The sequence below is a fragment of the Oncorhynchus tshawytscha genome, linkage group LG33 (assembly GCF_018296145.1).
Source record: "Oncorhynchus tshawytscha isolate Ot180627B linkage group LG33, Otsh_v2.0, whole genome shotgun sequence".
Taxonomy (NCBI): Eukaryota; Metazoa; Chordata; class Actinopteri; order Salmoniformes; family Salmonidae; genus Oncorhynchus; species Oncorhynchus tshawytscha.
Window position 1 is genome coordinate 26,509,896 of NC_056461.1, and position 16,381 is coordinate 26,526,276.

The following is a 16,381-nucleotide window of genomic DNA, read 5'->3' on the forward strand; positions in this document are numbered from 1 at the left end:
GAGACAAGAACACTGATATGATAGAGATCCCTGTCATGCTACATGAAACTGAACATTTGCATTGTCCCGAATCCCTTACAAATACCTGCTCTTTTTATCAATACTGTGCCGAGTTCAGTCAGAGAATCGCTCTATCAGACGTCCCTGCATTTGGCCGCTCTCCAAACTCCTAAATCAATTTCACTGAGTAGGAAGCTCTCCAGAACAGATCAACCTCTGTGGCAGCCAGGCACTCTGGATGGAGAGTGTAGTGTAGTACTGCCTGGCCTGGCCCAGCTCTATCTACTCTGAGCAGCATCTGCTCTCTTGTTCCCCAGCTAGCGCTGCTGCTGGTGGGGCTGACTAGCTGTCTGGCTCACAGAGAGATGCCGTATCACCTCGGAGCGAAAGAGAACAATTAGGCCATATCAGCAGATCACAGTGTTGGCAGCAAGGCCACAGTTGGCGATAGCGCTGGTAATCTGCAGCTTATCTGGCACTTTAGACGTGGCCAACCGCGTCTCTGTCGCCTCTCCAGCCACTTCATTCAGTCAGGCCGCTCATTCTCTCATAGCCAGAGAAAAACGCTCTTTCTTCCGACTGATGGCACATCCATGGGGAGAGGAGTGAGAGGGACGGAGTTAAATCCTTAATGAAGCCAGTTGTGTCAGCGGATAAAAGAACAGAATGAGGTTATATCAACATTCCGTATTAAATGAATGGTCGTTAGCGGCCCACCTACTGAGATGGTACGGGTGGCCCATTTGGGTTCCTCACAGCCATTTTTCCAGCATTGACGTTTCCCCCCTGTTTTTTCTCTCTTTCACTGTACATGTGGTTTGCAGACGGGACAGGGGCCTTTTCCGAAAGTGAAAGCGGGTTGAGGAGAATAATACCTTTTATTTAGGCTTCCCGGAGTCTCCAGCGACAGTTACGGTTCTGCTGTCGGCTCGCATCTCCTCTCGTCATGACTGCCGCTGAAAGCAATAGCCGTCACCCTGAGCCCCCACCTACCCCACACCCTGTCCTTCCTTGCCAGCTCCCCCTTGCCATAGAGTAAACACATCAGGCTGGAATATTTACTCTGACTGCTTAAACTGTGTGGACCAGATTATACAATGTTTATACAAACCCAGAGAGAGAGTCTCCCTGATTAATGAGCAAACACTGGCGCACACACTCACACACACACACACACACACACACACACACACACACACACACAAGAAAATTGTCCTGCATTGAGAAAGTCATCATAATAAACTGTGCAGCAGTTAAATTATTGATAGCGAGTGTGAGGAGTATCATAATAAAAGACTCATGAATATTGTTAATTAACACGTACACAGAAGTCACTTTTCTCAACAAGCATCCTGGATAAAGTGCCAAGGTAGTTACTTGTCATTTCTCGGCGGATTCAGACATCGTAGGTAAAGCACTCCAAATGAGCATTCGAATTTCTTCATTCCCTTTAATTTTTGTTTTTGGGCCCTGGGATTATGCAACAGCGGCGTGGGCCTCTTTGGATTGGGTTCTGTTTTCTCTCCCTCATATCTGTGAATACACAAGAACCTCCCTGAGAAATGCTAATGACGGCTGTTTCATCCTCACTGCTGCGGCTGCCCTGCGCGGTGCTCACTCTGGGGGCTTCAAACCGCCATTCCTCCTACCTCTAAACATCTTTGTGAGTAATAGATTTTGCGCGGAGCCTCAAAAGAGGGAAGTGGCTGGACAAGGCTGCGATGATAAGAAAGCCCAAACTCAAGTGCTGGTTTATTAGCCTAGCCGCTTTAATGAATCGGACAACGTGTGAATGATTCACCAAGAGGATGGAGGCTCCCGTTGGTCTTGATGCTGAGTACAAGGCTGTGAAAATCTGAAATGATCTCTTTTTTTCCTGGACTGTTTACCAGCGATGGCATCAATTTTGGAGTGAACGGCTGCCATAAGAGCAGCATGGAAAACCCATTGTGCATAGGGTCTGAGCCGGGACCCTGCCAAGGTGGCATATGGCTCTGAGGCTCCTCTCGTTGTCAGTGTTATGCCTCCTGGAAATCTGTCTTTATGACATTGTTAAGGATATGAAGAGGCCTATGGAGGGATGTGGGTATATAGGGGCTGTGAACTTAACCATGGGTTGGCATTTGCTGTGTGTATCCCAATGTTAGAGTGAAGGGACTGGAGAGAGTGGGGTGTGGTGCACATTGACATTGAGTCATCCTGACTCTGCGGGAAGGATGAGTGCATCATGGAAACTGGACGTCGGTGATTTCCGTGGATTTTGAAGAGTCTCTGTTCTGTTGTCACGTTATCCCCCTCCCTCCCCCACATCCTCCAACCAAATCTCCCCGGTGGCGCTGGGTAGTTGAATTATGGAGGATGGCAGTTGGAGAGGGAGATGAGAGAAGCGCTAGGAACAGACTCTGTGTTCCTGAGGTTTTAGGTCCTCTCCGTTTGGGTCCGGTTGCGGGGTGTTCTTATTCATAATGCAGGACCCCTGGTGGTGGCAGAAGCACTTTAACACAGAGCTGATGGGCTGGTGGTGCTTTAGGGATCCATCAGAAATACCACCACTGCCACTAACACGCCTCTGAGAGCACATGGCCTCGAGAGTTATGACTCATGAGTCACTGACTCACTGGTTCTATGTGTTTGTGAACTAGACCCGTATAGGCCCTATGTCTGAACACCAGTACACTAACAGGATCCAAACAATTGACTGTCTCTTCACAGAACTCTCAGAACACAGACCAGGCTTTGTAAGAATGGGCTTGGTTTTATTATACTCTCTGCCTCAGAGGAATGTGAAGTGGCTTTGTTCTCCGTGCATGATGATACTGTAACTGTTCCAGAGAGATAAACTAAATGTGAACCTTCTGTGGCTCAGTTGTACACTATCAACCCCCAGAACAGAGGTGAAGGCAGAAAGAGAGAGAGAGAGAAAAGCGAGGAAGAAAGACAGAAACAGAGAAAGAAGGAATTGCTCTGTAGCTCAGTTAGTAGAGCATGGTGCTTGCAATGCCAGGATAGTGGGTTTGATTCTTGGTCCACCCAGACATAAAATGTATGCATACACGACTGTAAGTCATTTGGAAAAAAGGAGGGAGAGAAGCAGGACAATTAATAAATTAAACCAATTTATTTTCAAGTGCAGACATTAGTCATGTAGTCAGGTCTCTGGCAGGGTCCCACTGCTGTGTGAGGTCCAGGACCTGGGCTCCTCCCCTCCCTCCTTTCACATCTCTGGGGGTGTGCTCCCCTGACCCTCCCACCCACTCCCATTTTTCTCTGGGACACCCTTCACCTAACTCCCCTCCCCAGCCTCCTCCCAGTCCGACTCCTGTATACAGCAGTCAGGCCTCATGTCACAGAGTAGAATACTGAATGCCCCAAACACCTCCCCTCTCATCTCAGCTCTTATCACATCCTATAAACAACATAACACAGCTCAGCTGAATGAGAGGACCTGGCTGGTTTCCACAAAGAAAGCACACTGAGGGAGGGAGAAAAAGCACAAGGGAAAGTCCTGCCCGTGTGGAGTTTTTAGTGTTGCACTCTGCCGCCTCCTGCCTTTGAGATGGGCCCTAATTTCCTCATTTGTATCTGTCAGTGGTGCTTCTGTGTAACCGGCAGCGCTGCCCAATCGACAGCCTGGAACAGGCAGGCAGACAGGCAAGCAGACAGGCAGACAGACAGGCAGGCAGACAGGCAGGCAGACAGACAGACAGACAGGCAGGCAGACAGGCAGGCAGACAGACAGACAGGCAGACAGACAGGCAGACAGACAGACAGACAGACAGACAGGCAGACAGGCAGACAGACAGACAGGCAGACAGACAGACAGGCAGACAGACAGGCAGACAGACAGACAGGCAGACAGACAGGCAGACAGACAGACAGACAGACAGACAGGCAGACAGACAGACAGGCCGACAGACAGACAGACAGACAGGCAGACAGACAGACAGACAGACAGACAGACAGACAGGCAGACAGACAGACAGGCAGACAGACAGGCAGACAGACAGACAGGCAGACAGACAGACAGACAGACAGACAGACAGGCAGACAGACATGCAGACAGACAGACAGGCAGACAGACAGGCAGACAGACAGACAGGCAGACAGACAGGCAGACAGGCAGACAGACAGACAGGCAGACAGACAGGCAGACAGGCAGTGCTGGAAGCCATTCGGAACGACAAAGCTCAGAAACACTTTCATTCCCCATCAAAACATGTGTCAACCTTTTGTGTTGTGTGTTGTGTTGGCACAGAGGGGAACTGGACGCCTGCCACCGTTTCCCCCTCTTCTCCCTCCCTCCTCCTCCCTCCAGCTCTCTTTTAAACACTCTTATCTAATCTTGTGAGCATATTTGTTTTATGTGCGGTACAGGTAGTACAAACGGTCGCTGGAACTTGCCCTGTTTCTTCAGACGACTTTCCAGCCCAACAGGTCGGGACAAAAATGAGTGTGTGAAAGACAAAACGAGTTGGAATGAAAGCATAGTGAGCTGCTAGTCGAGGGCTAGTAGAGCTGGGAGGAGCTCAGGCAGCTATAGCGGATACGGTAGTAAGAGACCCAGTAGAGGCAGGATAGAAGCACCAAGGTATTTATTGATTGGATTTTCCCTGCTGCCTTTGAAGAGAATTTAGAAAATGGTTAGCTCTGCAGTGTCACTCTGTGACCTTGGTGACTGAGACTGCAGTGGTGACAGAGACTGCAGTGGTGGCAGTACCGTCCCACCACCCCCACCCTGTCTGTCCCCTCTTCTAACAGCTGTGCCCCTCTCTGGGGGGGATTAAAGCCAGAGCCCTTTTCATCCATCTGTAATCCTGCTCTGGCATCCCCACCCACTCACTCGCACAAGAACACACAAGCAAGCACCACTTAGGCTTGGTGGGCAAGCACACACACGGGAGCACATACACGGGAGCACACACACAGGAGCACATACACGGGAGCACACACACAGGAGCACACACATGGGAGCACACACACGGGAGCACACACACGGGAGCACATACACGGGAGCACACACACGGGAGCACACACACAGGAGCACACACACGGGAGCACATACACGGGAGCACACACACGGGAGCACACACACGGGAGCACACACACGGGAGCACACACACGGGAGCACATACACGGGAGCACACACACGGGAGCACACACACAGGAGCACATACACGGGAGCACACACACAGGAGCACATACACGGGAGCACACACACGGGAGCACACACACAGGAGCACATACACGGGAGCATACACACGGGAGCACACACACGGGAGCACACACACGGGAGCACATACACGGGAGCACATACACGGGAGCACATACACGGGAGCACACACACAGGAGCACATACACGGGAGCACACACACGGGAGCACATACACGGGAGCACACACACAGGAGCACACACACGGGAGCACACACACAGGAGCACATACACGGGAGCACATACACAGGAGCACATACACGGGAGCACACACACGGGAGCACATACACGGGAGCACACACACAGGAGCACACACACGGGAGCACACACACAGGAGCACATACACGGGAGCACATACACGGGAGCACATACACGGGAGCACATACACGGGAGCACACACACGGGAGCACATACACGGGAGCACACACACAGGAGCACATACACGGGAGCACACACACAGGAGCACATACACGGGAGCACATACACGGGAGCACACACACGGGAGCACATACACGGGAGCACACACACAGGAGCACACACCCGGGAGCACATACACAGGAGCACATACACGGGAGCACACACACAGGAGCACATACACGGGAGCATTCACACAGGAGCACATACACGGGAGCACACACACGGGAGCACATACACGGGAGCACATACACGGGAGCACACACACGGGAGCACATACACGGGAGCACATACACGGGAGCACATACACGGGAGCACATACACGGGAGCACACACACGGGAGCACATACACGGGAGCACATACACGGGAGCACACACACACATACAGTACACTGTACCCATTTATGATAAATTAGGTTAACTTAACTAAATGGAGTCATACACTTATGACTAAACACAGAATCAGCCTCAGGCAAGGCAAGGTCAGCACTCAGCAGACATACAGTCATGTTCTTATGTCTCCCTGCTCTGGTCTCTTCACTGAGCCCTGGTCCCCTGCTAACAGCCAGAGAGAGAGAGCCAGAGAGAGAGAACACTGTGGGTTAGGGCCTGCCTGCCTTAGCCTGGGCCTCCTCTCCTCTCTCTCTGTCAGCTAACCTGCACCCCCCGCTGAGGCCCCACATTGACAGATTGGCAGCTCTAATACCACAGCCTACTTTATCACCATGAATTAAAACCCAATTGGAGAATGGATTTGAGGAACTGCTGGCTCAGGCAGAGATTCTTTAGCAATGGGTGGATATTATCTGAAGAAAAAAATGTCATCATGAGGATGGAAGCACTTGAACATCATCAGTCTGAGGATTAATTATAGAACTGATATAGAGTTGGCCATTTATTGAAGAGTGTTTGTTTGGGAGTGGATAGGGCTGCCCCTCCCTCCCCTCCTGTGAGGAGTACTGTGAGGTAGTGGTGTGTTTGCAGGAAGTGCTCGTGAAGAGAGCAGGATGCAGGGGAAGTGTTTGGCTGAGCTGAGCTGAGCTGGCAACCTGGCTGCTGTTAGGAAGCCTGCTGACCAGGAGAGAAGCTATAATGTTGGAAATTCAAACATTGCAGATTGCCAATTGATTTAGTTGAATATACAACTGTCCTGTATAGGCTACCTGAACCTGCGTGACATGAACTGTCCTCGTGCTCTTTCCCAGCTTGGATAGAAAGTTGTTGTGCTTAAAACCAGTCCGTTAATGGCAAATAGTACAGTCAGTCCACCCTCAAAACACTAGTTTACTGAGGATTGTTTCATTATGCAGTGTACTATCTATAATTTATAAACTTTTTATAAAAATTGTGCATCAAATAGCCTAACAATGACGAAAAAAGTAGTCAGCTTGAGGATAAATTCAAGCACTATTTATTGTTGAACTCCCCTGGTCTCCTGAAGTCCTCCTTTTTTGTGTTCAACCCAGACTTTATTGAGACATTGAGCATAATATGTTCGTTGAACTGCACATCATTTAAACTTAGTCTTAAATGATGCATGTCAAGATATACTAGAGGTAAGGGATTGTTGATATTTGCAACCACACAACTCAAATGATGGTTCACCAGTACGAACAAAATCGCAAAAACGCTTTTTTGTTCAAGCCCACAAGAACGGTTGTCCACTAAAGATGATAATCTGTTTGCATCAGTATCCAGACGACCTATTCCAAGAGCTTCCTATACAGTTCATCTCTTTCCATAACGTGTTGAGGCAGACAATTAAGGAGAATGAGAGGCTCAATTATCTACATAAGGCCCCCCTTATCTCAGCTCGCTGGTCCCCATAGCATCACCCACCTGTAGCACGCGCTCCAGCAGGTATATCTCTCTGGTCACCCCCAAAACCAATTCTTCCTTTGGCCGCCTCGCCTTCCAGTTCTCTGCTGCCAATGACTGGAACGAACTAAAACAATCTCTGAAACTGGAAACACTTATCTCCCTCACTAGCTTTAAGCACCAGCTGTCAGAGCAGCTCACAGATTACTGCACCTGTACATAGTCCATCTATAATTTAGCCCAAACAACTACCTCTTTCCCTACTGTATTTATTTATTTTGCTCCTTTGCACCCCATTATTTGTATTTCTACTTTGCACATCCTTCCACTGCAATTCTCCCTTTCCAGTGTTTTACTTGCTATATTGTATTTACTTCACCACCATGGCCTTTTTTTGCCTTTACCTCCCTTGTCTCACCTCTCTTGCTCACATTGTATATAGACTTATTTTTCTACTGTATTATTGACTGTATGTCTGTTTTATTCCATGTGTAACTCTGTGTTGTTGTATGTGTCGAACTGCTTTGCTTTATCTTGGCCAGGTCGCAGTTGTAAATGAGAACTTGTTCTCAACTTGCCTACATGGTTAAATAAAGGTGAAAAATAAAAAATAAAATGATAGATGTCGCGGAACTGCTGTATTTGAAGCACAACTCCCTTCTGTCCAGTTTCCCTGCTGTTGCTACGTCAATAACGCTGTTTCAACCCTCCCTGTAACTGTCGCTTAGGTGGAGAAATCGTTTTCTAAACTAAAACTCATAAAGAATTACCTAAGAAGCATTAGGCTCCCGGTCTGATATGTGCTTTTGAACACCTGAGTCAGCTCCAGTCATTGCACTGGCACCGTCGTAGCCTTGACCACAGCATTTGTTCACTGATATCCCCTTATACTTTCAATCAGTTTCATTTTTCAAGGCCCGAGTCACTTTTTCAGTCACATTCCTGAAGCCCAAGAAACAAACACTTAGCTTCCTAGTACATATAGACATTTAAAAGGTTTCTGAATTACTTTTTGGAAGGTTACTGTCAAAATGATTTATTAAATGTTTAAAAAAATTGATTTTGATGACATGTGCATGGGCCCCCAGAGCTTGTGCGCCGAATACAACAGGTGTAGACCTTACCGTGAAATGCTTATGTATGACCCCTTAACCATCCATGCAGAGTTCTAAAAAAGTAACTAAGAAAAATTGCTAAATAAACGAAAGGAAAAATAGTACCGGGGGTACCGGTACTGAGTCAATGTGCAGGGGAACGGGTTAGTTGAGGTACAGTAATTTAGGTAGTATGTACATATACAGTAACAGTCAAAAGTGTTAAACAAATGAAAATATATGTTATATTTGGGATTCTTCAAAGTAGCCACCCTTTGCCTTGATGACAGCTTGCTCTTTGGGGGTCATCAATATGCATTTTTGTGTGTGTGTGTGTGTGTGTGTGTGTGTTGTGTGTGTGTGTGTGTGTGTGTGTGTGTGTATGTGTGTGTGTGTGTGTGTGTGTGTGTGTGTGTGTGTGTGTGTGTGTGTGTGTGTGTGTGTGTGTGTGTGTGTGTGTGTGTGTGTGTGTGTGTTTGTGTGTGTGTGTGTGTGTGTGTGTGTGTGTGTGTGTGTGTGTGTGTGTGTGTGTGTGTGTGTGTGTGTGTGTGTGTGTGTGTGTGTGTGTGTGTGTGTGTGTGTGTGTGTGTGTGTGTGTGTGTGTGTGTATCCGTAAGTGTGTTGGAGTGTCAGTGTAGAATGTGTGAGTGTGTGGTTAGAGTCCATTGAGTGTACATTGAGCCTGTGCAAGAGAGTCAGTGGAAAAAGTAAGAATAAATAAGAATAAAATAAGGGAGTCCATTTAAATAGTCCTGGTAGCCATTTGACTAACTGTTCAGAAGTTTTATTTTAAGAAACAAAAGAGAGAGAGAGAAAGCAACAGAGAGACAGGTAGAAGGGAGAGAGAGAGAGAGACAGGGAGAAGGGAGAGAGAGAGAGAGAGAGACAGGGAGAAGGGAGAGAGAGATAGAGACGGAGAAGGGAGAGAGATAGAGAGAGAGAGACAGGGAGAAGGGAGAGAGAGACAGGGAGAAGGGAGTGAGAGAGAGAGAGACAGGCAGAAGGGAGAGAGAGAGACAGGGAGAATGAGAAGTTTCAGAGCTTAATAGACACTGAGAGCAGAGGAAGGCTGTCCCAAGTGAAGCACCACTGTCTGTCTCTAGTCCTCCAGCCCTGCAGAGCAGAGCTCAAGTTCAGCTGTCATGTTAAAAGGTCAGGATCAGGGTCGTGGCTAGGGCTGTTATGACTTGTGACCGAACACACCGGGAGTCAAAATCTACATGACTGTTTAGTCACGGTAATTAGGCTTCTCCAAGCTCTGATGCTGCTGATGGTCATTAGTAGCCTACCAAGCTTGCTAACTGCCTGGTATTCAGCACTCTATTGTCTGAACCACGGGGACAAACGTCCTCCATTTGTTATTTAAGTGCATAGATGACATGTATTTTTTCTGCTGCCCATGTTTCAAGAAAGGTGCATGATAATGGTCCATTCTAAATCAAATCACCTTTCACACATATATTATTTAGTATACGCAAACACAAGAATAGTGTGATGGGTGACAATATTAGCCTATCACTTGTGAATGATATATTATCTCTTGTGAATGATGCCCAGCTTAAGGTAAGAAGCAGCGCGTGCCTTTCTTTGCGACTTTTTCAAATCATAGTCGCACACCTCGTTTGGCCTAGACCATAGGCCTATACGGTGCCTTCGGAAAGTATTCAGACCCCTTGACGTTTTTCCACATTTTGTTACGTTACAGCCTTATTCTAAAATGGATTAAATAAAACAAGTTCCTCAGCAATCTACACACAATACCCCATAATGACAAAGCAGAAAGAAAAAAAAATGTTTTTTTTTTTTTTGCACATTTATTGAAAACATAATACAGAAATAGCTTATTAACAGAAGTATTCAGACCCTTTTCTATGAGACTCGAAATTGAGCTCAGGTACATCCTATTTCCATTGATCATCCATGAGATGTTCTACAACTTGTTTGGATTCCACCTGTCGTAGATTCAATTGATTGGACATGATTTGGAAAGGCACAGACTTGTCTATATAGGGTTCCAAAAACCAAGCCATGAGGTCAATATAATTGTCCGTAGAGCTCAGAGACAGGATTGTGTCGAGGCACAAATCTGGGGAAGGGTATCAAAACATTTCTGCAGCATTGAAGCTCCCCAAGAACACAGTGGCCTCCATCATTTTAAAATGGAAGAAGTTTGGAACCACCAAGACTCTTCCTAGAGCTGACTGCTCAGCCAAACAGCAATCCGGGAGGTGACCAAGAACCTGATGGTCACTCTGACAGAGCTCTAGAGTTCCTCTGGGGAGATGGGAGAACCTTCCAGAAAGGATAACAATCTCTGCAGCACTCCACCAATCAGGCCTTTATGGTAGATGACAGTCCTCTTGAAGTTTGCCAAAAAGCACCTAAAGACTATCAGACCATGAGAAACAAGACCCTCCAGTTTTTTTTCAGTCCAATCTTTCATCACATATGAATAGATCATGATAGATCATAAAGTAATGGCTTTTGCGGCAAGTTAATACCGCTAGACAGTTCTGGTAATGATTGAAATAACAGCTCCCCTTGAGAGTACGTTGGAGATGTTGATGCTGCTCCTGCTGCTGCTGATGACGATCATGATGCTCATATTGTGATAACGACGGTAGTACTGCTAATGACGCTGGAAATTCTGACATATTTTCTTCTCCTTTCATGTGTAGATTCATCAGGTCAGGTGACCTCATCTCCACTGAGCTCTCCCACGTCACACCGGGGCATGCACCCATCCCTGCTCAACCCGTCCTCCATGGGGCCCTCAGGCTCCTTGCACTCTCCCATCAGCACCCTGAGTTCTCCCATGAACGGCCTGGGCTCGCCCTTTTCTGTCATCAACTCCCCCATGGGCCCACACTCCATGTCCTCGCCCGGCATGGGCTACGGCCCCAGTGTCAGCCCCCAGGTAAGGCCTGTCACAGATTCACACACACACTGATACCTGTATATCACACACACATGGACACACACACACACACCTGCCCAAGACACAGACACCCGTCATAGGCATTCAACTGTCCCTAGTACTGGACCCTGTGATAACGTGGTAGGCCCTTCCATGACCCTCTATTTTTCAAAGTTTGATACTTAAGCTATGTCTTTCACTCTCTTTTCCCCCCAGACCTAATATTTCCACTCTCTCTCAACCCATCCTGTTCTCTGCCCCTTTTTCTCAACATACTTCTCTCTCCCCCTTGCTATCTGGCTTCTTCCCTTATTTCTCGCTCTGATTTGTACTTTCATTCTCTCTCTCTCTCTCTCTCTCTCTCTCTCTCTCAATTCACTTCAAAGGGCTTTATTGGCAACATGACGAACTCATCAGTCTATTCTGGCAGCTTCATTAAATAGTACACGCAAAACACCAGTCTCAACGTCAACAGTGAAGAGGCGACTCCGGGATGCTGGCCTTCTAGGCAGAGTTGCAAAGAAAAAGACTAATCTCAGACTGACCAATAAAAATAAAAGATTAAGATGGGCAAAAGAACACAGACACGGGACAGAGGAACTCTGCCTAGAAGGCCAGCATCCCGGAGTCGCCTCTTCACTGTTGACGTTGAGACTGGTGTTTTGCGTGTACTATTTAATGAAGCTGCCAGAATAGACTGATGAGTTTCTAGCGGTATACTCAACTAGTCTAAAGAATGACAGTTTTATTGCTTCTTTAATCAGTATAACAGTTTTCAGCTGTGCTAACAAAAAATGTGATTTTCTTTCACAAACAAGGACATTTCAAAGTGACCCCAAACTTTTGAACAGTTGTGTATAATTTTGTATTTTAATTATTTAACCTTTATTTAACTAGGCAAGTCAGTTAAGAACAAATTCTTATTTACATTGGCAAAAGGCCTCCTGTGGGAACGGGGGCTGAGATAAAACAAAATGTTAAACAATATACAAATATAGGACAAAACACGCATCACGACAAGAGAGACAACACAATGCTACATCAAGAGAGACCTAAGACAACAACATAGCAAGAGAGCAACACACCATGACAACAACATGGTAGCAACACAACATGGCAGCAGCAGAACATGGTAGCAGCACAAAACACGGTACAAACATTATTGGGCACAGACAACAGCACAAAGGGCAAGAAGGCAGAGACAACAATACATCATGCAAAGCAGCCACAACTGTCAGTATGTCTATGATTGAGTCTTTGAATGAAGAGATTGAGTGAAAACTGTCCAGTTTGAGTGTTTGTTGCAGCTCGTTCCAGTCGCTAGCTGCAGCGAACTGAAAAGACGAACGACCCAGGGATGTGTGTACTTTGGGGACCTTAAACAGAATGTGACTGGCAGAACGGGTGTTGTATGTGGGGGAAAATGGAATAGACAATAAGCAAAAGGGAAATGAACAAGGGAAACATTAGTAAACATTACACTCACAAAAGTTTTATCTCTCTCTCTCTCTCTCTCTCCCTCTCTCTCTCTCTCTCTCTCTCTCTCTCTCTCTCTCTCTCTCTCTCTTGTTCCATCTATAAGCACCCAAGTTTCTTTGGTGGTGAAAAACATACAATGCTTTCTTTCCGTGGCCCAGTTTCCTTTCAAAGCCATATCAAAAAATGTAAAAGTTTGCCTAAAATGCACTAACACCCTTTATGTATTTGCTAAAAATCAAGTTAAATACAGAGTCAGCAATGTGCTGTTATTGGGGATGGTGTTCCCTGGTTTTGCGGGGCTTTTCACTGTGTTCTGAACCAAAGCGCCCCATATGAAATGGACTTACTGTGGATTAAGGGCACGATGAAGAGAGGGCCTGATTCTGGATTCTTCTTCCATTGCTAGAAAGAAAGCCTCACTCCCCCCAGCCCCCTTCCTCTCGTCCACTTTTCAGTTCCTGTGCTTTCATCTGCACTGTGGACTCGATCCTAGTGTGGCCTGTTCAATATGCAGGGTGAATATAATGTTTGGTAGCAACGGTTACTGTTGATTTAGCTCAGATCCGTGTCAATTTTAAAGAATGTATGAGAGAAGGTTTGACTGATATTTTCTTTGATAGGATTGAGCTTCAACATGCACTTACCTCCTTCACTCACCTCCTTCACTCACCTCCTTCACTCAGAGATGAACCAGAGATTAACCAGAGTGTGGAAGCTGGTGAGGGTGGAGGGTGGAATCTGACTGGTAAGGAGGGGCGGCAGGGTAGCCTAGTGGTTAAAGCATTGGACTTCAAACCCCCGAGCAAGTTCAAACCCCCGAGCTGACAAGGTACAAATCTGTCGTTCTGCCCCTGAACAGGCAGTTAACCCACTGTTCCTAGGTAAAAAAAAAAAAAAAAAATTAAATGGTGACTGCAGTTGGTTGGTGAGAGTTCATCATGTTGAAGGTTGGTTCTGACTGGTGAGGGTGGTAGCTGGCTGACGAGGGTGGTGGCTACAGTTGGTGAGAGAGGGTGGTGGCTGGTGGGTGGTGGCTACAGGTGGTGAGAGGCTGGTTGGAGGGTTAAAGATGGTAGCATGGCCCTGCGGTCACGAGGCACGGCTTTTCTGAAGGAAGGTGATTTGAGTCAGACGGCAGATGCCACTTATTCTCAACACTCGGCTGACTGGATTACAGTACACTGGACAGACACACATATTCATACAGTACATACAGTATACTGGACAGACACACATATTCATACTGGACAGACACACATATTCATACTGTACATACAGTACACTGGACAGACACACATATTCATACAGTACACTGGACAGACACACATATTCATACTGTACATACAGTACACTGGACAGACACACATATTCATACTGTACATACAGTACACTGGACAGACACACATATTCATACAGTACATACAGTATACTGGACAGACACACATATTCATACTGGACAGACACACATATTCATACTGTACATACAGTATACTGGACAGACACACATATTCATACTGTACATACAGTATACTGGACAGACACACATATTCATACAGTACATACAGTACACTGGACAGACACACATATTCATACAGTACACTGGACAGACACACATATTCATACTGTACATACAGTACACTGGACAGACACACATATTCATACTGTACATACAGTATACTGGACAGACACACATATTCATACTGTACATACAGTACACTGGACAGACACACATATTCATACTGTACATACAGTACACTGGACAGACACACATATTCATAATGTACATACAGTATACTGGACAGACACACATATTCATACTGTACATACAGTATACTGGACAGACACACATATTCATACTGTACATACAGTATACTGGACAGACACACATATTCATACAGTACATACAGTACACTGGACAGACACACATATTCATACAGTACATACAGTATACTGGACAGACACACATATTCATACTGGACAGACACACATATTCATACTGTACATACAGTACACTGGACAGACACACATATTCATACTGTACATACAGTATACTGGACAGACACACATATTCATACAGTACATACAGTATACTGGACAGACACATATTCATACAGTACATACAGTATACTGGACAGACACACACATTCATACTGTACATACAGTATACTGGACAGACACACATATTCATACAGTACATACAGTACACTGGACAGACACACATATTCATACAGTACATACAGTACACCGGACAGACACACATATTCATACTGTACATACATGACACTGGACAGACACACATATTCATACAGTACACTGGACAGACACACATATTCATACTGTACATACAGCATACTGGACAGACACATATTCATACAGTACATACAGTACACTGGACAGACACACATATTCATAATGTACATACAGTATACTGGACAGACACACATATTCATACAGTACATACAGTACACTGGACAGACACACATATTCATACTGTACATACATGACACTGGACAGACACACATATTCATACAGTACACTGGACAGACACACATATTCATACTGTACATACAGCATACTGGACAGACACACATATTCATACAGTACATACAGTACACTGGACAGACACACATATTTATACAGTACACTGGACATACACACATATTCATACTGTACATACAGTACACTGGACAGACACATATTCATACTGTACATACAGTACACTGGACAGACACACATATTCATACAGTACACTGGACAGACACACATATTCATACAGTACATACAGTACACTGGACAGACACACATATTCATACAGTACACTGGACAGACACACATATTCATACAGTACATACAGTACACTGGACAGGCACACATATTCATACAGTACACTGGACAGACACACATATTCATACAGTACACTGGACAGACACACATATTCATACAGTACACTGGACAGACACACATATTCATACTGTACACTGGACAGACACACATATTCATATTGTACATATATTACACTGGACAGACACACATATTCATACTGTACATACAGTACACTGGACAGACACACATATTCATACAGTACATACAGTATACTGGACAGACACACACATTCATACAGTACATACAGTATACTGGACAGACACACACATTCATACAGTACATACAGTACACTGGACAGACACACATATTCATACAGTACATACAGTACACTGGACAGACACACATATTCATACAGTACATACAGTATACTGGACAGACACACACATTCATACAGTACATACAGTATACTGGACAGACACACACATTCATACAGTACATACAGTATACTGGACAGACACACACATTCATACAGTACATACAGTATACTGGACAGACACACACATTCATACAGTACATACAGTACACTGGACAGACACACATATTCATACAGTACACTGGACAGACACAC

General features: G+C 45.8%; 1 protein-coding gene across 6 annotated transcripts in view; it reads left to right on the plus strand.

Annotated features, from left to right (window-relative positions):
• The window catches only part of LOC112231051 (retinoic acid receptor RXR-alpha-A), a 161,068-nt gene that overhangs the window by 80,487 nt on the left and 64,200 nt on the right, over window positions 1-16,381 (plus strand). For all 6 annotated transcript variants that reach the window (XM_042311744.1, XM_024397573.2, XM_024397575.2 and 3 more), the window contains one exon: window positions 11,213-11,451. In XM_042311744.1, the coding sequence (XP_042167678.1) occupies window positions 11,213-11,451 (239 nt within the window). The remainder of the gene's footprint in view (window positions 1-11,212; window positions 11,452-16,381) is intronic.